This window comes from Tupaia chinensis, unplaced genomic scaffold (genome assembly GCF_000334495.1).
Source record: "Tupaia chinensis unplaced genomic scaffold, TupChi_1.0 Scaffold144260_1, whole genome shotgun sequence".
Taxonomy (NCBI): domain Eukaryota; kingdom Metazoa; phylum Chordata; class Mammalia; order Scandentia; family Tupaiidae; genus Tupaia; species Tupaia belangeri.
This window is the reverse complement of record NW_006204118.1, coordinates 236917-261518: the sequence shown is the minus strand read 5'-3', so window position 1 is coordinate 261518 and position 24602 is coordinate 236917. Positions and strand designations below refer to the sequence as shown.

General features: G+C 35.9%; 1 protein-coding gene and 1 pseudogene across 1 annotated transcript; both read left to right on the top strand.

The window, feature by feature from the left end:
• The first annotated feature begins 8604 nt into the window (after positions 1-8604).
• On the top strand, positions 8605-9549 carry LOC102472984 (olfactory receptor 51A4). The gene has a single exon (XM_006166445.1). It carries the CDS (start codon positions 8608-8610, stop codon positions 9547-9549), a length of 942 nt encoding a protein of 313 aa, XP_006166507.1. The 5' UTR covers positions 8605-8607.
• Positions 9550-20496: 10947 nt separating this feature from the next.
• On the top strand, positions 20497-21437 carry LOC102472544 (olfactory receptor 51A7-like; annotated as a pseudogene).
• Positions 21438-24602: the final 3165 nt, after the last annotated feature.

The following is a 24602-nucleotide window of genomic DNA, read 5'->3' as shown; positions in this document are numbered from 1 at the left end:
GAATTATCTAATTTGCTTCTGCCGATTTAGCATCTAGTCTATTCCTTCAGAATCCAAATAGGTAGGAGATAGAATAAAATTGTGTCAAATATTCTGAAAGGGTAGAATTATATCTTACCCTTTTTCAAGATTTTTATTTTAATTGGTGTACCTCTCCACCATGAAGTCAATGGTAAGAAAGAGATTAGAAGCAGGAAAGAATCCTTTAAACTGGCCCTTCCTGTCTCTTAGTGCTATATCATGAAGCCCAGAAAAACCCCTGGGAATATCTGTAAACAAGAGCTATTTGAGGAATTACATGTACTTCATGGAAAATGTTTTAAAGTTTACTCAAGGGACACAGATATAGGACTGAGCTCATATTGTAAGTTCAGACTGTGGAAACCATATGATCAGAGTTTGGGGTCATATTCACATTCAAGTGCTGTTTATCAGCTCTTCACCATGGCTTGCTTTTTTTCTACTTATGATTTGCCAAATCTTAAAGCAGAAAGTGCAACATGACCGTTTCTAACAGGAGGTTTTCACTCAATTCCTCTTTCTTTCTCTCTGTCTCTCTCTCTGGAAAGCTCATGTGATCTCTGGCAAATTAAAAAATTAAACCTTTTTTGAAAGTTTTGTGGTTTTAGCCAGTCTTGAAGATATAAATAAAAATTATAATAGAAAAAAACAAAGAATCAATTAGTGTCTGGAAAATCACATTAATGTACAATTCACTTGTTCTACAAAGTAATTACTTGAAACAGAAAAGAAAATAAAGGCAAAAATATAGAGTATTCAGAAATTATATATAAATGGAATGATTTTATATATTTATATACAATCTAGTCAGGTCCTTTTTATTTGACAGAATTTAGACCTAATTCTAATAAGATCTAGTATCTGTAATCCACTCACAGTAGAATTAATTCTAATAAACCCTAGTATCCATAGTCTACTCTCAATTTTTTTAAAAATCAGAAATCTGTATTAAATTGATAAACCTTCCAGTGCAATTAACATCAAACTAAATATCATCTTAAATTAAAAAAAAAAAATTCTTAGGTACGAAGTCACAATGTTTCATATCTACAAAGTAAAATGTTCAGAAACCCAGAAGCTATAGCATACTTAGTACTAAAAAGACATTAGTACCACTAACTCAGCTCTGTCTTGTTTCTATCAGTATTTTTAATGACTGTAACTTTGTTAAATGGTCTCGTTGGGGGCCAGCAGGTAGTGCAATGATTAAGATGCTGGACTCCCACACCGACGATCAATGTTCAAGTCGCAGATTTGGTGGCTTGAAAATCATGCTGGGTACATACACATGCATGCCCAGAATCCTGAGAGGAGAGGCAGGAAGGGATAGCATGTGGCCTTGCCCCCAGGGGGTGATTTCTCACTTTCTCTCTCTCTGAATCTCTCTGTCTCTCTCCTTTCCGGTGAGCACACCCCACCCTATGGCAAAAAAAAAAAAAAAAAAAAAAAATTTCTCTTGGAAGTAATAGGACACTTTTTAACATCTCAATTAACAGACATTCTTTTTCTTTCTGTTAGTTCCACTTAGAGATCTAAAGAAAGAACTGAAGAATACTGTTCTTGATATCCTAAGCTGAACTGGTCACTTTATCATGGACATGAGTTTAATGTGATTGGCAAAATTGGTCATCTGCCAATTCCTGTAACTACAGCATAGAAAAGGGAGCTCCTTGGAGTCAGTAGGTATCATGGAATTTAAGGCCTGGATCCTCACATAGCCAACCACAATTTGAGTCCTGGATTCAGCAACTTAAAAGTCAGACCAGACACTTGTGCATGTGTCCAAAATCCTGAGAGAAAGGAAGAGAAGGGATTGTAGCATGGAAGGAATTTTTCATATTCTCTTTCTCTGTTGCTGTGTCTCTCTCTGGCAATCACATGTACCTTATGGCAAAAACCTAAAAAAAAAAAAAAAAAAGAATTATTTTTCCAGAAAATTTGGAGAAATGGTTTCAGACAGGAATAAATACAACAAAAATAAATATTGAAAATATTATCAACCCAATAGTTTTCTTTTCTTTTTCTTTTTAAGAGAGATTTTTGTTATAGGGTATGTGCACTCGATGGAGATACAGAAAGGGACAGAGAGACAGAAAGTGATAAGTCACACCACTCCTACCCAGGGAGAATGGCCACACTGCAATCTTTTCACCTCCATTCTTCTCTTGGGATTTTGGGCACACATGAACGCACATTCAGCATGAGTTTCAAGCTCTGGGTCCAGGATAGAACTACAGCCAGCCATGTGGGAGTTCAAAGATGTAACCATTATGCCACCTGCTGGTCTCAACAACCAACAGCTTTCTACTAGAATTCTTAAGGGTGGAAGAATGTCTTCAGTGAGAATTAATAACTCCCCTCCCCCCAAAAAATATATATGTATATAAAAGGGTACACAAGAAATCAATTTATAGAATAAATCAATTATAGAATAGAGAAGGGATTCTATTGGTAGTTCTTTAAAAGGACCTTTATCATTCTACTATACCAATAATTGGGAACCGAAGTATCTTGGACTAAATGTGACTCATTGTAAAAAAAATCAAGTCAACAAACATACACAGGCATCAAGGAATATGGAATGTTAACTAATCACACCTAATAAATAGCTAAGCAAATTCTTCCTTCCAATCTTGACAAAACTTTTTAATCACCTAGAGAACTCTAAAAGTCCAGATAATCAGGTTAACAAAATATCTATTAAATAAGAACACATAACTACATTTAGTTCATTCACATGTTGGTGGATATTGAAGCTGTTTCCAAAGTTTGGTCTTTTTTTTTTTTTTTTTTTTAATTGATCAGGGAGCAGGTGTGCTAGCCAAAGAGAGACAGAGAAGGAGGAATAAACAGAAAGCATCCCAGTGGATGTGGGGATGCTACAATTCATTCACATCCATTTCCCCATCTAGTTGGAATTTGTGATATTGAATACTTTTTTGTTATTAGTGTTTTGGCCATTTGTATGTCTTCAGTTAAGAATAGTCTGTTCAGATTGATTGCCTATTTTTTAAATTAGGTTATAAGGATGTTTTTTAAGTGAGGTATTTTAGTTTCTTATCAAATTTGTCATTAGTATCTTTTTCTGAAATGTAGTTTGCAAATGGATTTTCATACTATTCAGCCATAAAGAGCAAGTAATTCTCTGCATTTGAGACAAAATAAATAAATTTAGAAGACTTGATGCTAAGTGAAATCAGATTGTAAAAAGCAAATACTGTATCTCTCTGCTTTATCAATACTGTGTTTTCACATATTGGTGGAAACTAAAGGATAAGATAGCCTAGAGGTAGCGTAATACTATACATTACATGTTCAATGGAAAAGATGGGGAGAAATTCGTTAAAACACATAAGAGTGCACATAAACAAGTGAAGTAGGTTTTATAAGTGTGTACCACAGTAGAGTAATGAATATCAATAACAAAGTGCTAGGACCAGCAGTTAGCGTAATGGCTATGTCACTGGACTCCCATGTAGTTGACCGCGGTTCACGTCCTGGACCCACTGGCCTAAAATTCAAGCCAGGTGCGTGTGCGTGCGTGCCCAAGATCCCAAGAGGAGAATGGAGGAGAAGGGATTGTGGCGTGGCCATTCCCCCTGGGGAGTGATTTCTCGCTTTCTGTCTCTCTATCCGGCGAGTGCCCTATAGCAAAAACTCTCAAAAAAAGAAAAAAGTGCTTTATTTCCCAAATAACAGTAGAGTGATTTTTTTCAGTGTGTACAAGAGAGAGTGGTGTTGAATGTTGGGGATGGTGAATGTGCTTATATCCTTAACTTGATTATTGCACACTGTACATATGCTTTTAAAAAATAGTATACTTGGACCAGCAGTTGACATAGTGATTAAGGTCCTAAGCTCCCAGGAGGTTGACAGTGGTTCAAGTCCCAGATCTGGTGGCTTAAAGCTCACACCAGGGATGTATGCATTTGTTGCCGAAATCTCAATGGGAGAATGGAGGAGAAGCGATTGTGGTGTGACCATCCCACCAGGGGGTGATTTCTCGCTTTCTATCTCTCTGTCTCTCCAGAGAGCATATATTCCCTATAGTAAAAATATCAAAAAAAAAAAATCCTTGATCTCACAATTATATGTAAACAAGAAATTACAATTAAAAGAAAAAAAACAATTCTTTTGAATCAAACAGGGAAAGCTCGTAGAATATTAACCATAAATGGCTAATTCATAGGCAGAATAGGAATTCAGCTGATTTTTTTAACCCTCTGGGTATAGCTTCCTAAAATGTCATCCTCAGAGACCTTTGTTCTACTAAAAAGTCATCAGTGTAGAAGGACTAGAATCAGACCTGCATACATATGCCCAACAACTGGCAATGTGGTGACTTACTCCTTGGTTCATCTTCTTGTTATTTTGAAGTATAGTCCAAATAGGAGGCACCTTCTTAAGTACCTGAAAACCCAGATGTTCCAATTGTGGATCTCATCAATCAAGATTATTAACATGATTATCTCACCTCTTGTAAGCTGTTATGATTTTACTATTTAATACTTCAATTTATCTGAGAATATACTCAGTGCCTGAAATAGTCTCCATGACACCATTCTAATAATATTAAATATTTCTTAATGTTAATATTAAGAACATAGTAAGCAATCTTGTTTAATAATTTCCACATAAATACTGAACTTTATTTTATTATAATTCCATTCTTTAAAGACATTTTATACTTGTTACCTACCTGGGTTTGTTTGTTTCTTTATTTTAATACTTTTACAAACTAGACAATTTACTTGAATAGATCCTTCTGGGCCAAAGAAAATTCTGAAAAATATCTGATGAGTTCTGTTTTACTGTAGATTCTTTTTAAAACATGACACCATTTAAATAAAAATAAAATATTTTTTCCAGAGACATGTACAATTTTCTAAAAAAGGAGATACTATTTCTGTTGTTTTCAGAAGTAGAGATTGACAATGAAGAATTGACAATGTTGACAATTTTATTACCCTATCATTCTTGATTTATTAGCAAGCAAATAAATATTTTATTTATTAAGAAAATTGGAATTAACTCAAAATTATTTACTAGATTTGGTACAAAAGGATTTAAAGCTCAGATCTTAAAAAGTGCAAGTTGTTTAAAAGATTCAGACCTATTAAAGTGTTTACTGTATTTCAAAAACAATATCAATATCTTGGCAATCTAAAAAGCTTTAGAAGAACATCTATTAGAGAATACCTGGGAAGAAATCAAAAGAGGAGCAGAATTTCCATATAGCCACAGGAAGTAGTCCTTGGAGTTGGCATGGAATTGATGACTGAGAAGGTGGAGGAACTGAAACTTGCACTGGGTAAATTCAATGGACAAGACAGGAAGAAGAGGGACCCCTTGCAGCAAAAGCAGCACGTTCTTCCAAACATTTGACTTAACAATTTTAACATTAAATATACTTTAAAACCTCTTTTCTGGAGGAAAAGAACTTCTAATAATTCTGTTTAACTATATGAACCAAATAAGTAACAACTCTTACATAATCCCTGTTGGAATTAACCTGCAGGTTTTGGGGGTGTTTGTTTGTTTGTTTGTTTTAGAACTCCTTTCTGATTAGCATCATAAGCAAATACAGAGAACTGGAGGACTCAGTGTTTCACAGATAGCCCTCTATTGGTCTATTGGTAGTTGGGTCACTTGACACAACTAGATTAGTGTACAAAGCAGACAGCCCTAGTTTGGGCACTATAACAAAGTAGATGTAGGGGCACATGGGAAAAATGGGGAATACTGTACTGGGTTCCCTTTAAAAACAAGATCTGTTAACTGTTATAAAAACCAAGTTCTGGGGACCGGCAGGTAGTGTGATGGTTAAGGACGCTGGACTCCCACATGACTGACCACGGTTAAAGTCCTGGACCTGGAAGCTTGCTGTCTCACTTTCCCTCTCTCTCTTTCTCTCTCGCTCTGTCCCTCTCTGGTCAAATTTAACAAAATGAAATAAATGAATTAATAAATAAAGTTAAATAAAATAATTCTTAAAAAAAAAGTTCTGTTGGAATATTTTATAGAATAAGAAAGAGCCAACTGCCATATTAAACCTTGGGGTTTGAAAAAAGATGCATTGCTAAATGAAAAAATTCCACTGAAGATGAGATTACAAATAAAGTTCAAAAACAACCAATTTTGAAATTCAACACTGAGAATGAAACTATTTTAAGAATAAGGGGAAGGGAATTGAGAGATGGTCAAAGTTAGCAAGGTTTCAGATTTATAGGTGAAATAATTTTTGACGTCTGTTTTACAATGTCATGACTATAATAATTATAATAACAATGTACTGCATATTTTTAAAAAACTAATGGTAGATTTCAACTGTTCTTGACATCAAATATGTAACTAATGTCCATTGGTAAGCTAACTGCTAATTTAGTCATTACACATTATGTGTCTGTGTATATGCACATTGTACTACAAACCATAATTATATACAATTTTTATTTTCCAATTAAAAATTAAAAATAAAACAACATTCATAAGATAATAAAAAGGGAATAAGACTAAAAATATTTTGATGTACATATCTTTAATATCTTCAAATAGTAAATGGAACATAATAACGATTAAACAAATGAAAAAGCATGGAGGTTTTAAGAGATATAAATTGAATTGCATGGCCATTAAAAATAACCTTCATTTGAGAATAAAAATAGAATAATTGAAACAAAATTTAATAGTTGGAATACTATTTGAGGCTATACCTAAATGAGGACAGAATTAATAAATAATATAGTACTAAGCAATGCCCCCAAAACATAACACAATCAAATGAAGAGTTTGAAAAGACGAAGAAATCTAACCAGGAAGTTAAATTGAGAAATCACAACATTTTTCAGCTAAATAGACTTCTGAACAGACAACATTGAAAGGTATAGAACATATAATGATTGACAATATTCAAAATTGAAGCAATACATGACTTTTCTGATCAGAAATATTAGGTTCTAAGCAAAATAAATTGACTATAAATTCCGACTCTGCACTATATATTGAGTTGCAGAACATAGATGATAAAGAGGACATGATGCAGAGTAGGATGCTAGGAAGAAATACATGCACACCAAGAATCAATGGAGACTGCTTACTGAAGGATTTCTTCACACAGTTGTGTAAGGACTAAGAAACAAAGAGAAATACAGAAACAGTCAGGACCTATGGTAAGAAGGAAGGACATGAAGAACAGCACTTAATGATAACAGGCTCCTACAACAAAAATCTGTAGTGCTCCTCTAAATGAAAAAAAATTTACTTGAAAAAATAGAAAAACAAGAGAGGATAGATTGTTCTGTAGATAATAATAGCAACAACACCAAACAAGGACTATAAAAAAATTAATTTTACAATACATGTGCAATTATCTGTGTAAAACTAACTATATTTATATTTTTGAGAGACAAAAATGTAATATTGTAGGACTTCTGGATAGGAAACTAAAATGTAAGATTACATTAGAAGACATTCTATCTGTTACCAATCTCAAACCTAATTTGCTTGCCCAAGCACTATAAGATACACTAAAGGCACAAAGTGCAATTAAGGAAAGTACTTCTTTATTGCCATGCACAAAAGCAAGGAGAACAGGCAGCTCATGCTAAAAATCCCAGACCTCTCCAGTGGTTTCCCACATGAATTTTTCAGGGAAAATTGCTAGTAGGGGTCCAAAGGGCACAATCTCTCCAATGATTAGTTCACAGGGAAAACTCATCTGAGGGCCTTCTACACTGACTGGGCCTTAGGTAATAAATTTTCAATTTAATAAATAAATTTTCATTCTGGGAGGAAGAAGTTATCAGGTTTCTGGCTCCATTTAGTCAGGCAGTCTGGGTGCTAGCACCCAGCAATTTCATCCTGTAAAACATCTTAATATAAGTAAACCTTTCCTTTCCTTTAAATGTATAGTTCTCATTCTTGGCCAGTGTCACTTAATTACCATAACCACAGTCTGAAGTCTTAGTTCATACTTTGGGCTGTTAAAATTTAAATGAATCTTGTAATTCAACTCCCTTGGAAAGACACTTTATTGTCAGTTTAGCTTTAATTATAAAATTTTTTGGTTTGGGGAATGTCCCTGTTTTCTTTAGCACAAGGTGAAGTTGAGGACTCAGCCCTGTTTAGAGTATCCCTACTCAATCTCACATAAATATAAGTTCTTTCATCTAAATTTGATGTAAATTCACTGAAATTTTAGACAAATATTTTATAAAATATAATATTACAATGTATGCACTAAAAAAGAAAAAAGTCTCCAACAGGTACCTGATAATTTTTCTAATTAGAACAAGAGTCCCCGTATAGGATTTCTATCTGTCATCATCTGCATATATTATAAAATTAGATTTCAATAATTTTTTTTCATTTGGTTTTCTTATTTACTTGAATAATGATGTCTATTTCCCTACCTATCTATTTTTCCCATTTGGTTTGTTTGTAAGAATAACATCTGTATCACTTGATTTTGTAGGACTTCAATGATTTCAATAGGAGAAAGTCAGTAATTTGAGTCAATTTGTACTACTATTTGCATAACTACAGGAAGCCTCTTCTCATCTCATATTGATTTCTTAACATACCGGCATGTCCATCCTCAACTCCTCTGAATTTGAAATCTCTATTTTCTATTTGGTTGGAATCCCAGGGATGGAGTCTGCCAATGTTTGGATAGCCATTCCCATATGTCTCATGTACCTCATTGCCATCCTGGGGAACTGCACCATCTTATTTTTCATAAAAACAGAGCCTTCTTTGCATGAACCCATGTACTATTTTCTCTCCATGCTGGCTCTTTCTGACCTAGGGCTTTCTCTTTCCTCTCTCCCTACCATGCTAAAGATTTTTTTGTTCAATGCTCCAGAAATTTCTCCCGATGCTTGTATTGCCCAAGAGTTTTTCATTCATGGATTCTCAGCTATGGAGTCATCTGTCCTTCTCATTATGTCCTTTGACCGCTTTATTGCCATTTGTAACCCTTTGAGATACACCTCCATTCTTACCAGCACTAGAGTTGCTCAAATTGGTCTTACATTTTTTCTCAAAAATATTTTGTTGATTCTCCCTTTCCCTCTCACTCTAAAATATCTAAGATACTGCAAACATAATCTCCTGTCCCATTCCTTCTGCCTCCATCAGGATGTCATGAAGCTGGCTTGCTCTGACAACAAGGTGAATGTCATCTATGGCTTATTTGTGGCTCTCACAGGTATGCTAGACTTGATATTCATTTTTGTGTCCTACGTGCTGATACTGAGGGCAGTATTAAGTATAGCATCGCAGAAGGAAAGGCTCAAGGTCCTTAATACTTGTGTCTCGCACATCTGTGCCGTGCTCATCTTCTACATGCCCATCCTCTCCTTGGCTGTCATCTACCGTTTTGCAAAATACAGTTCCCCTGTCACTAAGATTCTCATGGCTGATGTATTCTTGTTGGTGCCCCCATTGATGAACCCCATTGTTTACTGCGTGAAGAGCCAGCAGATAAGAAATCTGATCTTAGGGAAAATGTGTCAGAAGGAAAGTTGACAAGGAAGAATCAATGGAGGAGTATTCACTAAAGGATTTCTTTATATAGTTGTGTAAGGACTGAGGACAACTTAAGTTAATAATCAGGCCAGATTTATTGAGTCCAGACTTATTTTGTCAATAATAATCATTAAATGATTAAGAAGTGGTGTATAGAGAGAAATTTTATTCCAGAAAATTATACTGCATCCTTGTGGATTCTTACTTCTATTCCTCTCCAGTATCTGACTACAACTTTCCAAGCTAATGTTTCCACATTGTCTCTTACATTTCCAACTTGGTACTAAGAATTAAAACTGCCCTTTATTTATCCCAAGCCCTGCAAACTGAGCTGCACAACTTGATATGAGCTTCAAAAACACCCTCTTGCCTGCTGCCATGTGGATCACCCAGAAAGTTTGCCAAACCATCTGACAGCATTGGTAAAGTTCTTCAAAGTACAAAGAAACTTTGAGACTGCCACTTCCATACTGACTCCATCATCCAAAGGTGCTTTCAGCACAGTGTACGGAAATTTCTATTAGCTGATCTCTGAACTCAGAAACTAGATTTCTAACTGTTGATCTTTGTTTTTCTTTAATTGTCATGATAATTTTCTCATTAAATGCCCGATACCCTGCATCATCTAGCAATTATCCTCTAGTACCTAGACCCAGCAGATAATTCAGCTCATCTTTTTTTTTTTTCCCAGTTTGATCAGAGAGAGACAGAGAGAGAGAGGAAGTGAGACAGCAAGCCCAAGGTCCAAGACTTGAACCGTTGTTGGCCATGTGGGAGTCCAGCGCCTTTAACCACCATGCCACTTGCCAGCCCCCATAATTCAGCTCATCTTTAATGAACAGAAGATCACTGATTGACACAAAGAACTTTTATTGTTCAAACTAAAGAAGAATATATCTTCTCTCCATGAGCAAGAAGGAAAATTGCCAGATACTTCAGATATTCTCTCCTTTACCAAATTCTATTCAGCCTCCTCTTAACTGCATTTCTAGCCAGCCTCAATATTTACACTTCCATGTTCATCTTTGTATAGTTTTTTTAAATGAGACTCTTGATAAATCAGTTCAATCTCACCCTCCACTAATCATCCAGATATCTAATCAGTATCTCATCTTGTAACATCCCCCAAACAACTTCTGACCTCACTGACCTGCCTTCAGAAACTTATTAGATCAGTGCTGCCAGAATCCCTCTTACCCCTGATGTTACCACACAATAAAATTCCATTTACCAATCTGCCATCGCACTACCATGTTCTTTCACTATAAATTCCTACTTTCATTTTTTGTATTTGGGATTGAGGAGTTCTGTTTCTCCTACTATAAGACATCATTATAGTAGCCTCATAGTCTCTCTAAGTAAAGTCTTCTGTAAAGTCTTTTAACAAATGTCATGAATAATTTTTATTTCATATCCACAACTCGTCATACTAAACATAGTTTGTCTCCTTTAATGCAAGAATGTACACTCTGTTAAAAGCTAATATTCAGGGGACCAGCAGATGGCACAATGGTTACATGACTAGACTCTCATGTAATCGAACGTGTTTGAGTTCCAGACCTGGCAACTTAAAACTCATGCCAGGCACGTGTGCGTGCATGCCAAGAATCCTGAGAGGAAAATTGAGGAGAAGGGATTGTGGCATGGCCATCCCCCCAGGGGGTGCTTTCACATTTTCTGTCTCTGTCTCTCTGGCGAACACACGTGCCCTATACCAAAAACAAACAAACAAACAAAACCCAAAAAACAAAACAAAACAAAACAAAACAAACCCCAAAACCTCTCTAATATCCAAAAATGTAAACATCCTCCATTAAATACATAATTTAATTTGTTCTTAAATGAGGAAATGTGGTAAATGTTAAGACTAATTCAAAGGTGAAAAGACATAGACACAGAAATGCTGATATGAAGCTGATAGAAGTAAAGAAATACATTCTCTTACAGTAAGAAAAGGAATTCATTTGACTCTCTGCCAGCCAGGATTTACTTTCATGTTCTTATTCCTGGATTATTTTGATTTGTGTTTGAAATTGTCATAGTGACTGACTGGCCCCACAACAGAGTTATAAAATTATCTTAAAAATAACAAAAGTGCAAAGTACTCTATATTTAGAATCATATAACCTGGAAGGATGCATTGTAAACATTTTGCCCCTTTCCATTGAAGTACAACTTTTCCCCTATAGTTTCTTAATATAATAAAAATCAAAGCAAACAAACAAACTCAGAGAAACAGTCTGAATATGAAACATGATTTTTTTTTTTTTTTTTTTTTTGCTATAGGGTATATATGCTCGCCAGAGACAAACACACAGAGAGAAAGAAAGGGAAGGGGAAAAAGCAACTCACAGGTGGGGAAGGTCCTAACACATCCCTTTCCCACCATCCTTCTCTCAGAATCTGGGTATGTATGCACATGTTCCCCATGTCTTTTTCAAGTCTCTGGTATGGGACTCAAACTGCAAAGTTGACCCAATAGAATCCAGCTTTCCTAACTCTCACACCATCTGCTGCCCTATAGCCTCTTTATTATTTACAAAAGGAAAATGAAAATGCTAATTTGTCATATAAGCCTTCTTAACCTTCATGTTTTCTTGACAAATCTCACATTGGACTTTTAACAGTCATGACTATATTCTGTGCATAGGCAAGGAAACCCAGTTCAAGAAACCCTCTATATCAAATAACTTCTTCAGGTATCTTTATTATCAAGCAATATTTTCTTTTCTCAGAGTCCCCAAAATGTCCCTAAGGATCCTGGCATGTGATATCCCTACCACCAAATGTGGGACCAGTCAGTCACTATGACAATTTATGGCAGGAGAGCTTGTCAGCATTGGATTAATACAGTTGAGCTGAGCTCCTTAAAAGTAAATAGGAATGCCTGAATAAAAGGAGCAACATTCTCCAGTAGATATTCCAAAGTAGGTCTTGAATAAATACTCAATTTATTGAAGTATATCCTGGTTAAAAGGAGAAAAAGTTTTTAGTAAGCCTCTAAATAACACATTGTCATGAAAAGTGCTAACACTGAAGAGTTTCTAAAGTCTGAGGATTCAGTAAGAACTATCTATTTCTTCAAAATGGTTTATTCCAATTTGAAGAATTCAGTCTTCCAGATTATTATAGGTTGCAGATAGTAGAAGTACTCATACCCTAAGACAATTGAATATAAAAAAATACATAAATAATGCTTTAAATACCCATAATAAATTATTCTCACCAGTTGATTTGGTTTCATGTGACTAGTTATTATTCTACCGAATCTTGAGTTAGTCGTGTCATGGAGCTAATCACCTCATTACGTAAAAGAGTCCTGGAAAATTTGAATCAGCCCATTGGAATGGTCTGTATGTTACCCAAGAGTCTATTCTTTTTTTTTTTTTTTAAATTTATAAGTACCTTGTACAGTTCTTATACATGGGCAGTGACGAAATTGTTTATCTGCTGAAGACATGAAACTCTGACCTCTTTGAATTCAGAGCTTTCAGGATTGTATCAGACTCATACAGAAACTACACATAATTTAAAGATAGTTAAGCTAAATTAGGAGAGTTAAATCTTTCTTTAAAGACCATAGTTGGGACTAGCAGATGGTGTAATGTTTAGGTCACTGGACTCCCACCCACATAGTCGACTGTGGTTCAAGTTCCAGACCAGGCAGCTTAAAGCTCATGCTAGCGGTGTGTGTGCATGTCCAAGTTCCTGAGAGGAGAATAGAGAGAACGGATAGTGACATGGCCATTCCCCACAGGGGGTGATTTCTCATTTTCTGTCTCTGTCTGTCTGGCAAGTACACGTGCCGTATAATAAAAAAAAAAACTCTCCAAAAAAGGGGCTATGGTTAATTTATTATTGATAAATTTGAATTTTTTATGTCACTTAATAACACAAATAATGCAACTGACAAGAAAATTTTTTTTTTTTCTTTATTCTTTTTTTTTGGAGAGGTTTTTGCTATTGGACACGTGTGCTCGCAAGAAAGGCAGAGAGACAGAAAGTGAGAAATCACCCCCCAGGGGGGATGGCCATGCCACAATCCCTTCTTCTCCATTCTCCTCTTGGGATCTTGGGTATGCACGCACGTGCGCCTGGCATGAGTTTAAGCCACTGCGTCCGGGACTCGAACTGCGGTCGACTACGTGGGAGTCCAGCAACATAGCCATTACGCTAAATGCTGGTCCCAAGAATTTTTTTTTTCTTATTAAATTCAAAATAAGATAATAAAGCCATTACAAAAAAGAGATTTTCAACTAACTTTCTCTAAGGTCGATAATAAAGTCTGTGTTCAAAGATAGTGAATGTTACATCTGATGTTTAGAAATGAATAAATATAAGATTGAGCCTGGAAGTAATTTTAGAATATCTAATGACTACCAAGAGAAATAATACACATACTAAATACACATACTAAATAAAAAAAAATGGAGAACATAGCTGGAATAGTAAGACAGTTAATGAGTTTTGAAAGTGTTTAGATTTCTACATTTGTGTAAGATTCTGTGCTGAAGTCTGATGTGCTCGTCCATCAGAACTGGGTGGGGCCGAGGAAGCAAAATATTAACGGACACAAAAATGGAAAATTATCTTTTGATTAATATGTTCAGGGTTAATATCTTTGACTGGACTAGTATACAGTGTATCCATGCTGGGAAAATTCATTTTATATGCTGTAAAGATGCACAGTAATTAACTATAACAAAATAAGAAAATAAAAGAGAAAAACACTGGCCTTGAAGATGCTGGATTTAAGTAAAATTTTCAAGCTATTCTCAACTTATAAATGGAAAAACCTATCATTTGAAGGAAGTAAATCTAGTGGAGGAAGCAGACACATGAAGACATGCTTATCACGCACTGTGAAAATGCTCTGAGGTTATTATATGGTGCTCATAAATCATAGGTGAGACAATATAATTCTGCTAGAGCAGAGAAGACTGAAGCAATGTTTCCGCAAATTGTTAATTAATTACACTTACTGGGGATTGTCTTGCTTGCCTTGGTGTCAGTGTCTTTTGAAAGTTCCTCTGAGGGAGTTTCATTCTTCTCTGAGTACCTTCTGCTGATTTGGAATCCCCAAAGGTTCCACATCCAGAGGAAATCATCACAGAGGCAGGCCGAGACTTTGCAGATCAGAATAAATTGTACTTTCACTGACATTCTGGTGAGTGTGCCACCTCCATTTTCTTTACATTCTGACGTGTGGATACAATTATTTACCTACTTAAGGGTGAGTTTCCTGAATGTTCAGTTTCTACGGGTCTTTTTGCTAGCCCACATTAGCAATTTACATACTTTCTGTCCAACTCTTATTAAGATAGATGCCAGTGCTCCAACTCTTTAAAAAGCCCAGCAATATCTATAAAAGCAGGGTAGACACCCAGAGTTATGCCAACTCATGGAAATCAACTAAGTGCTAGGCCAAAATCACCTTTTAGCACACAAAGAACCTGGTCCTGATCTTAGGTAATGTTTTTCTGAATGGTAGAATTACTGCCTTACAGGTTGCTACAAGATGTTCTCTGGTTGGAATACGTGAGACCACTGAGACTACAGTAATCATTGTGAGAAAGCAATAGTGACCTGTAAGAGTTTCTGTCTCCGTAGTCTGTCCTCATTCTGCAGGCTTCTGACTAGGTTAAAATCTTTATGTTTTTTCCTCTTTTGAGAAATACACATGCAACCTTATGATCCTAACAAAAAAATCTATCTATGAGTTCATAGATTTTAGGTAATGTTGTGGGTGTAGGTTTTATATAACTTTCTTTTCTTTTCTTTTCTTTCTTTTTTTTTTTTTTTTTTTGAGAGGTTTTTGCTTTAAAGGGTGTGTGCACTCACCAGAAAGACAGAGAGACAGAAAATGAGAAGTCACACCCATCGGGGATGGCCATGTCTCAATCCCTTCTCCCCCATTCTCCTCTTGGGATTTTGGGCACACACGCACACGAGTCCGGCGTAAATTTTAAGCCACTGGGTCCAGGACTTGAACCGTAGTCGACCACACTCGAATACAAGGAACTCCAGGAACATAGCCATTACATAAACTGCTGGTCCCCTTATATAACTTTCATTTAATTGAAGGAATAACTCTTCATTCAGTGTAAGTATGTCAAGGTTTATAAAATGATCTCTGTTTATGTGGGATACTGAGAGTCCAGAAGAGGGAGGTAAAGTAGCAATATTATCAAGGCAAACACTCCACACTGAGTCACTGCTACTCACATTACTGACTTAGACTGTGACTAAGGGTTTGAGAACAGATATTTGTGTATAGATAGATAGAAACAAATCACAAGGAAATCAAATTTCAAAAACACAGCACTTTTTTCAAGTAGCAGGGAAAACAAATACTGCTTGGGTTTCATAACATTGAATCTGCAAATCTGGATTCCCCTATAGTAAAGGGAAATCAATAATAGTATTATGTAGAAATGTTTATTCTTGAACAAATCACTGTTTTTCACTGATCACTGCAGACTTTATTCAAGATAACCTTCTGAAGCAGAAAACCTTGTGTGTTTTTCAGGGAAGAGAGACCTATGTGGTAGCAACAAAGTATTGAAGTGGGTGAGTGACAATGTTCTAGAGTCTACAGTGTGTTTAGCCTGACAGAAGAAAGAGCAGAACATTGATTTCAATCCAGGGGTTTGAGAAGGAAGCTCTTTTTGATATTTCCTAAGAGGAGACAGAATGATCAAATTTATATTAGAAGAAGGCAAATTTTGCACACAGCATAAAAACGTTTTGTAATGACTGTGAACACAGGCGGTCTCATTTAATACTTGAGGTGAGTGTCTAGCACTTAAATGCAATAGTCACTGACTAAATCGATTTTAAGTTCTTTTTAAAATTTATTTATTTATTTTTACTTTATTATTATTATTCATACATTAAATATCTATACATCATGTAGATTGTGAAGAGACTTTCTCTGTTTCTTCATTTCACCTAGAAATTTCCCACAAGTTCTCTACTAGTTGTCCTATTATTTCTAGTTTATCTGCTTCAAAACCTTATTTCACTATAGTTATATTTACAATTCTAACCAAGAATACTATATCCGGCAAGATTATCCTTCATATGGGAAGAGGACAAGAACATCCTCAGATAAACAAAACCTAAAAGAATTTACCGACACCAGACCAGTTCTCCAAGAAGTTCTGAAGGGAGAGTTATATCAGGAAAACTAAAGTCAGATACACAGAAATAAGAGTTCAAAACATATAAGAAAATGGCCAGCTTAATGGTAGGGACAAGTTCAGAGTTGAACGTTATCACTAATCCTTCTTTTTAAAAAGTTTTTTTTTTATATTTTTCCATGAGACGGGGAGAGCAAGCTAGAGACACACAGATAAATAGAAACAGTCTTACGGACACGATGATGCAGTGCTAAAAAGCAATGCCCTAAGAGACAGGACCGTTAGAGAATGTTGCTGGTTTTTATTCAAGACCTCCAAGTGTTCGCAATGGTGTGCATGCGCCCATGATTCAGGCTGAATATTGGGCATATTGCAGCATGAAGAGCTTGTCTGAGGGAGTGGTACCTCTAGATCCCCGCGTATCTCTCACTCATGATATAAATAAACGTAGAAGAAAGAAAAAAAATCTAAGCTAATTACATATAAAATAAAGCAATAAGAGCCTTGTAACATACGAGAGAACAAGAAATGCCAAGAAAAAAGAATAAGGGATCATCATGAAATATTGACATAGGTTTCCTGAATATTCATAGTTGCCACTTGCCTTTTTCGATGAATTGTCTTAGATGCCACTTTACAGAATGATGCCGTTTTCCTAATGATCAAAAATTGGAGTGAAAGGAAAACACATATACATTTATTTGTAAAATATCTTTGCATTTTGGAATATCAATAATTTAACAGATGTGAACACATTTTATTCAATAAAATTGATTTTGTGCCAGGAAAAAAATGTGGCAGGCAGACACTGCTTGTATTTAAATGTGTGCATCTTAAGTTAAATATTCCTTTTTACTTCTGACATGTAAATTATTATTTTTTATATAATTATTTTTTACCTTAAATTTATTTATTTATTAATTTTAATTTGACAAGAGAGAGACAGAGCGGGAATGAGAGAAAGAGGGAAAGTGAGAAAGCAAGCCACCAGGTCCAGGACTTGAACTGCAGTTGGCCATATGGGAGTCCAGTGCCCTTAACCACCACACCACCTGCCGGCCCCATATGTAAATTAATATTAACCCACTGGGATTGGTGATTCACTCAACACTATATGTTGGTTAGCAAGCTAAGGTTTGGGGTACAGAATTAGTGCCAAAATCAAGCAGTCATCCATGACTTTGTGATCATCTTTATTTTATTTTAGTTCAACATTCACCTCCCAGTTAATGAAGATAGTTTATGTTTATCTAATAAATATTGAAAGCCAAATTTGTTAGTGCATCAAGACAATAAATAAAAATATATAGTAGGTCCTGCCCTCAAAGAGGTCTGTAAATCAGAGAAGCAGAAGTCATAAGTGAATATGCCAATCATATAAAAATTCATTCAGAAACTGTAACTTTTCTTGGGTGGAAGATGGAGAAGAGTCCCAGGGAAAGATTCTAAAGCACATGATACCTAACTGAAGATTCAGACAAAAAAATATAATCTGAAGAACATTTTTACCATTTGCACAGGAAAGTCATGTCTGTCTGGCGAGTGCGCGCACCCTATAGCAAAAACCTCTCAAAAAAAAAAAAAAAGTAAATAACAGATGAAAACAGTACAAAATTGTTCAAATTTTCCCCATTTAGCCCTATGATTTCTGCTTGTTGTATGGTCACATCAAACAGAATTTCTGGACCAAAACAGGATGGAGACACATATTTTGATATCACAGAAATTAAAAGAAGTTGATTGAAATGTGAAAGGAAGAGTTGAGCAAAGAGAGTGAGGAGAGTGGTAATGAATGTGTGGCCAGGATTCACTGTGGAGACTATTACAAGTGATCAGTCTCATATTTTTCTTTATTTCTTGTTTTGTTTTGTTTCTACATGAATAAATATCCACGTTATGTATTTTCTCAGAGAAAATCAATAATTTATTTTTGGGAATGCAATGTTTCTCTTGCTCTAAAAGTCTAAGGCCCTTACTAAATTACAAGAAATAGTCTACATTGAGTGTGGACATTAATTCCCAATTTTATCAGTTCCTGTATTAAGAATAATTATGGAAAGCATTATGGTCAGCACTCTACCCAGTAAATATAATAAAATCAACATGAAATGTTCACAAATCTTTTTATCCTGCTGAGTCATAATAGTCTTTGATTCAGACAACTCAAAATATGTGTCTCCATCCTGTTTTGGTCCAGAAATTCTGTTTGATGTGACCATACAACAAGCAGAAATCATAGGGCTAAATGGGGAAAATTTGAACAATTTTGTACTGTTTTCATCTGTTATTTACTTTTTTTTTTTTTTGAGAGGTTTTTGCTATAGGGTGCGTGTGCTCGCCAGACAGACAGAGAGAGACAGAGAGACAGAAAGCGAGAAATTAACCCCCAGGGGGGATGGTCACGCCGCAATCCCCCCTCCTCCATTCTCCTCTTGGGATCTTGGGCACGCACGCACACGCGCCCGGCATGAGTTTAAGCCACTGAGTCTGGGACGCGAACCGCAGTCGACTACGTGGGAGTCCAGAGACATAGCCATTACGCCAACTGCTGGTCCCTGTTATTTACTTTTTTAAATAAGCGTTTTGCTTAATTTGTTTTTGCCTTACAGAAATGGGAAGGTAACCTGAGATTTCAAATAATTTCTCTGCTTAGCTAATCTTCATTTCTCCCTTCATTTCCCTTTGACTTGACAGGACCGCTTATAAAATAACCTCTGTTTAATAGTCCTATATTACATTCTCTGTTGAAAAGAATATGTATCATACATATCACAATGGGAACTTTGTGTAAAATGTGAAATTAATCTGAATTTTTTAAATGACAAAATTTTACTTTTTAAGAAATGCAGTTAATGTGCTTTCTTATGTTTATGCTCTCAGTACATGTCTAACAGCACATTGTCTTCCTCTCTATGCTGGCATTCTTCAACTTGGGATTCTCCATCTCTTCTCTTTCAATTGTCCAGGAAATGTTCATTTCTGGATTCTCAGCTACAGAGTCACTAGTACTTCTTTAAAATTTGTAAGATAAATTTCCCAGTCAATTTTATGAAAGCATATAGTTTTTATTATTAATTATTATTATTACTATAGAGGTTTTTTGCCTTATGGTATGTGTGCTCACTAGAGAGAGACAGACATGGAGAGAGGGAAAGTGAGAAATCACCTCCCCGGGAGGAATGGCCATGTCACAATCACTTCGTTCTCATCCTGGGATCTTGGGCAAGTACACACACACATATGATTAGCATGAGTTTCAAGCCACCAGGTCCAGGACTTGAACTGTGACTAGTCATGTGGAAATCCAGCAATGTAACCGTTATGCCATCTGCTGGCCCTAAGAATACAGTCTTTAAAGGTTCATATTTTTTAGTATCTATAAATGCAATTATAATAAGCAGATGTCCTTATTTGATCCATCATTAACCATACATTTCCCAAGCTCATATGCCACGATCCTAACAAAATTTGCTATAGGAAATAGAAACACACTACTTCTCTACAGAATGAGTCCAGGAAAACCATCTGGAATATTTATATCAGTCAGTTAGTTATTTGTTGTAGAGTTAATATACATATCTTCCTATGTCTATGGTATCTTATTTATAGGGGTCCTAAAATTTCTTTTGTTTATATTTTATAAAATATTTTGTTTTAGTTCTAAGCATTATTATAAGAAAATAACTGGAATTCCAAGACTTATGACAACCAAATGACTAAAGCATACTCATTTGAGCAAATATTTATATGCTGTTGCAGGAAGCTTCTTCTGAGACCTACATTGTGATTCCATAACATTCTTGTAATGTCAGTCTTTAATACTTCTGAAGCAACAATATCTACCTTCTTCCTGATTGGGATACCAGGGACAGAGCATGCTCCCTTCTGGGCATCCATCCCCATTACCCTCATATGTCTTGTTGCCATCCTAGGAAACTGCACCATCATCTTTTTCATAAAAACAGAGACCTCTCTGCATGAGCCTATGTATTACTTCCTCTCCATGCTGGCATTTTCTGACCTGGGACTCTCCATCTCCTCCCTTCAACCATGCTGAGAATCTTCTTGTTCAATGCCACAGCAATTTCCCCGGATGCCTGCTTTGCCCAGGAATTTTTCATTCATGGATTCTCAGCTATGGAGTCATCAGCACTTCTTATCATGTCTGTTGATCGTTTCATAGCCATCCATAACCCTTTAAGATACTCTTCTATCCTTACAAGTAACCGAGTCATTAAAATTGGCCTTATATGTGCTACAGCGTGTATTTTGTTCATCCTTCCCTTTCCTTTTATTCTAAAGAGGCTCAAGTTCTGTAAGAAAAGACTTTTATCCTATTCTTTCTGCCTCCACCAGGATGTCATGAAGCTGGCCTGCTCTGACAACAGGGTCAATGTCATCTATGGATTTTTTGTGGCTCTTGTAGCTATGTTAGACTTATTGTGCATTTTTGTCTCTTACATGCTGATCCTAAAGATTGTTCTGGGCATTGCCTCACACAGGGGTCGTCTCAAGGTCCTCAACACCTGCATTTCCCACATCTCTGCAGTGCTCATCTTCTATGTGCCTATCATTACCTTAGCTGCCCTTGAACGCTTTGCCAAAAATGTCCCTCCTATTATTAGGGTCATAATAGCTGATATCCTCCTTCTAGTTCCACCTCTAATGAATCCCATCGTGTACTCTGTGAAGAGTCAGCAAATTAGAAATCTACTCTTGATGAAATTATGTGAAAAACAGCTTTGATGTGAAATTTCAACCTCAATGACAGTCAAACTTACTTTGTAGTTCCAGACCAAATGTAGGGATTCAAGAATGACAAAAAATAGAGATAACACAAAGACAAACCACATACACTCGTCAGGCCCATGAAATGTCAAGGTCTTTATTTAATTAAGCATCAGGAATGTTCTTAATGAAATGTCTTAGGAGGTAGGCATGAAGATGTACTATGTTTATAACTAAATTTATCAACTGCTTTCCTATTTTTATCCTTCTAACAACCAACTCTGTAATTATGTCAGCTTCAACCTCAGCAATATAGTCCTCAAGAGAATCACAAAGATTTTCAAAGTATTATTCTAAGAAAAAGGAATAACTTGCTCACTTAGGAAAAATTACTGTCGCTCAAATTAATTCAGACAGTATCAGTAATGAAATAAGCTTACTCAATGATTAAGTGTTCACACACACAGAATCAGCACACAATAGATATATTGTGTGTACACGTGCGAGGGGCAGTCATTAACAACTCAAATTACGTATTAAAAATGCCTGTATGAAAGTAATTTTAAATATGTTTGAAAATGTAAAACCTACATGCATAAAATATGACAGTTAAATACCACATAGTCCCATTGGGGAGTGCTTTCTTTCTGTCTGTCTCTCTCTGATGAGTACATGTCTCCCCTACCACTCGACTCCCGCATAGTCAACCACTGTTCAAGTCCTGGACCCAGTGGCTTGAAAGTCATGGCAGGCATGTGTACATGCATGCCCAAGATCCAAGATCCCAGGAGGAGAATGGAGGAGAGAAGATTGCAGTGTGGTCATGTCCCTGGGGCAAGAGCAGGGAAGGGAGTGATTTCTTACTTTCTCTTTCATTGTCTCTGTCTCTCTCCATCACATATGCCTTAAAAATCTCTACTAAGAACAAAGATTAACAAATATGTGTGTGTATATATGTGTGTGTGTGCGTGTATATATATATATAGAGAGAGAGAGAGAGTTTATTTCTAGTGAGTAGTTGATCTATTCATAGAATAGATCATCTTTCTATTAATTAATTCTAATTATCAAATTATATTTTATTCAGGATTAGTCTTTTATTTCATTTTATTTTACGATTTATTACCTTTATAACAGAAAGACAGAAAGAAACCCTCCACTGAACCTTCACACCACAGTCTTCTCCAGTCCTGCAGCTAGCCACACAGAACAAGGAAATAAACTCTTAGCTTTTCCATATGTCCTTCCTCCCACCATCTCCAACTGCAACTGAGTGCAAGGTTACTCCTTTTGTGTCTGGGATTATCCCAAGATCATAAAGATATTATAATTTTACCTCTGCAATATTTTTTTTCTTTTACATTTAATACTTGGCTTAACTCAAACAAAATTCAGAAATGCTTGGCAAGAATAAGTTTGTCTGGGAAAATTAAATGCCAAAGAAAATACATTTGCAGTTATCCATGAACCATTTTAATTAACACATTTTTGGAAATAGTTGAGACAGCCACCTTTGATACCAAGTTATGAAAAGAAGAAAATCTAGATTATTTCTTTTTCTCTGCTGTATATCTAATTTGGAATCAGGCAGATAAACAATGAAGATTTGAATATTTGCTATTTTTCTTTCTATACATTTGATCTGTTTAAATAGAGCCAGAATTAAAACCTGCCATAATAAAAACCTGTTTTACTTTAGGGGAAAAAAAGAAAGAAGAAAGAAAGAAAGAAAGAAAGAAAGAAAGAAAGAAAGAAAGAAAGAAAGAAAGAAAAAAAGAAGAAAGAAAGAAAGAAAGAAAACAGATGTGCTACCCGCCCTATTGTAGTTGACTTTATACATCATGGGACTCATCCCCAAAGTTGGACATTGAGCCAATGGCCACAAAACATCGTCAAAGCAATTATAACACACACAAAATGCACACTGTTGCCCCTTAAATGAATAGGACTTGGAGAGAGCTCAGAGAGCAAGCAACAGTGGAAAGAAAGAATACTTGTCAATATAGACAAAGCGGGCTTAGTTTTAACCATCATATCCTTTAAAATCATTTAATGGAAGATTATGGCTAAACATTTCTTGTATTTTCTGTCTTTAGACAACACAATAGTAACAGTTATCCAAACACTATATAGTACTAGGATTGAGTATATATATATATATTTTCAAGACCCGGTTGTGAAGGATTTCTATACTAAGATTATTTTCGTTGTTGCTATTACAAAGCTTCATAACTGTAAGTCTGAACATTTCATGTTATATCCCAGAATTAACTAGCAGTCAGTTTGGAATGTCAAAGAGAAGACAGAAGTCCAGTCACCCATTCAGTCCTTACCTCTCTAAATACTGATGGACTATCCTGGTTGCATGCCATATACTTAGTTACCAGGAATGTGACGGACCTGAACTCCTGTCTCACCTCTACCATGCACCACTTTTGTGATCTTGTATAGACTACTTAATTCCTTTAAGAAACATTTTCTTAATCAGTAAAATTAAGATGATAGTATTACTTACCATTATTCAAAAAAAAAATTAGGATTCCAAATTATCATCTAGTAATGAAATGCAGCTAGTGAAACAATTTAATTTTCTAATTAATTGGCTGTTATCATGTGCAAAATGTGAGACACAAGAGCTCAGAGTCCTGGTTTCTGAATTCTATTTTTTTTTAATTTGTTTTGGAGAGGTTTTTTGCTATAGGGCGTGTGTGCTTGCCAGACAGACAGAGAGAGAGAGACAGAGAGACAGAAAGCCGGAATCACCCCCTGGAGGGGATGGTCACGCTGCAATCCCTTCTCCTCCATTCTCCTCTCGGGATCTTGGGCACACACGCACACACGCCCGGCATGAGTTTAAGCCACCGGGTCCGGGACTCGAACTGCGGTCGACTAGGTGGGAGTCCAGCGGCATAGCCATTATGCTAACTGCTGGTCCCCTGGTTTCTGAATTCTTAAGGAGGACTCACTAATGTGACAGGTGCCTTGAGAAGAACATATATGATAAAGAAAGAAATGGCATCTAAGTTAAACAAGCTGGTTTTAGGGAAATTTAGTTAAGTTATGTACAAAGGACCTGGAAGGATGAATCTAATGTTCAGGAGAAGGTCTAGACTATGAATATATTTGTCCTAGTCTCTGATGGTGGCTCAGCAGTAACAACATTCTGCAAGGCTGACACGTAGG

Bases quoted from the DNA above. Each gene is read 5' to 3' on its own strand.
- LOC102472984 (XM_006166445.1), top strand. From the start codon at position 8,608: ATGTCCATCCTCAACTCCTCTGAATTTGAAATCTCTATTTTCTATTTG.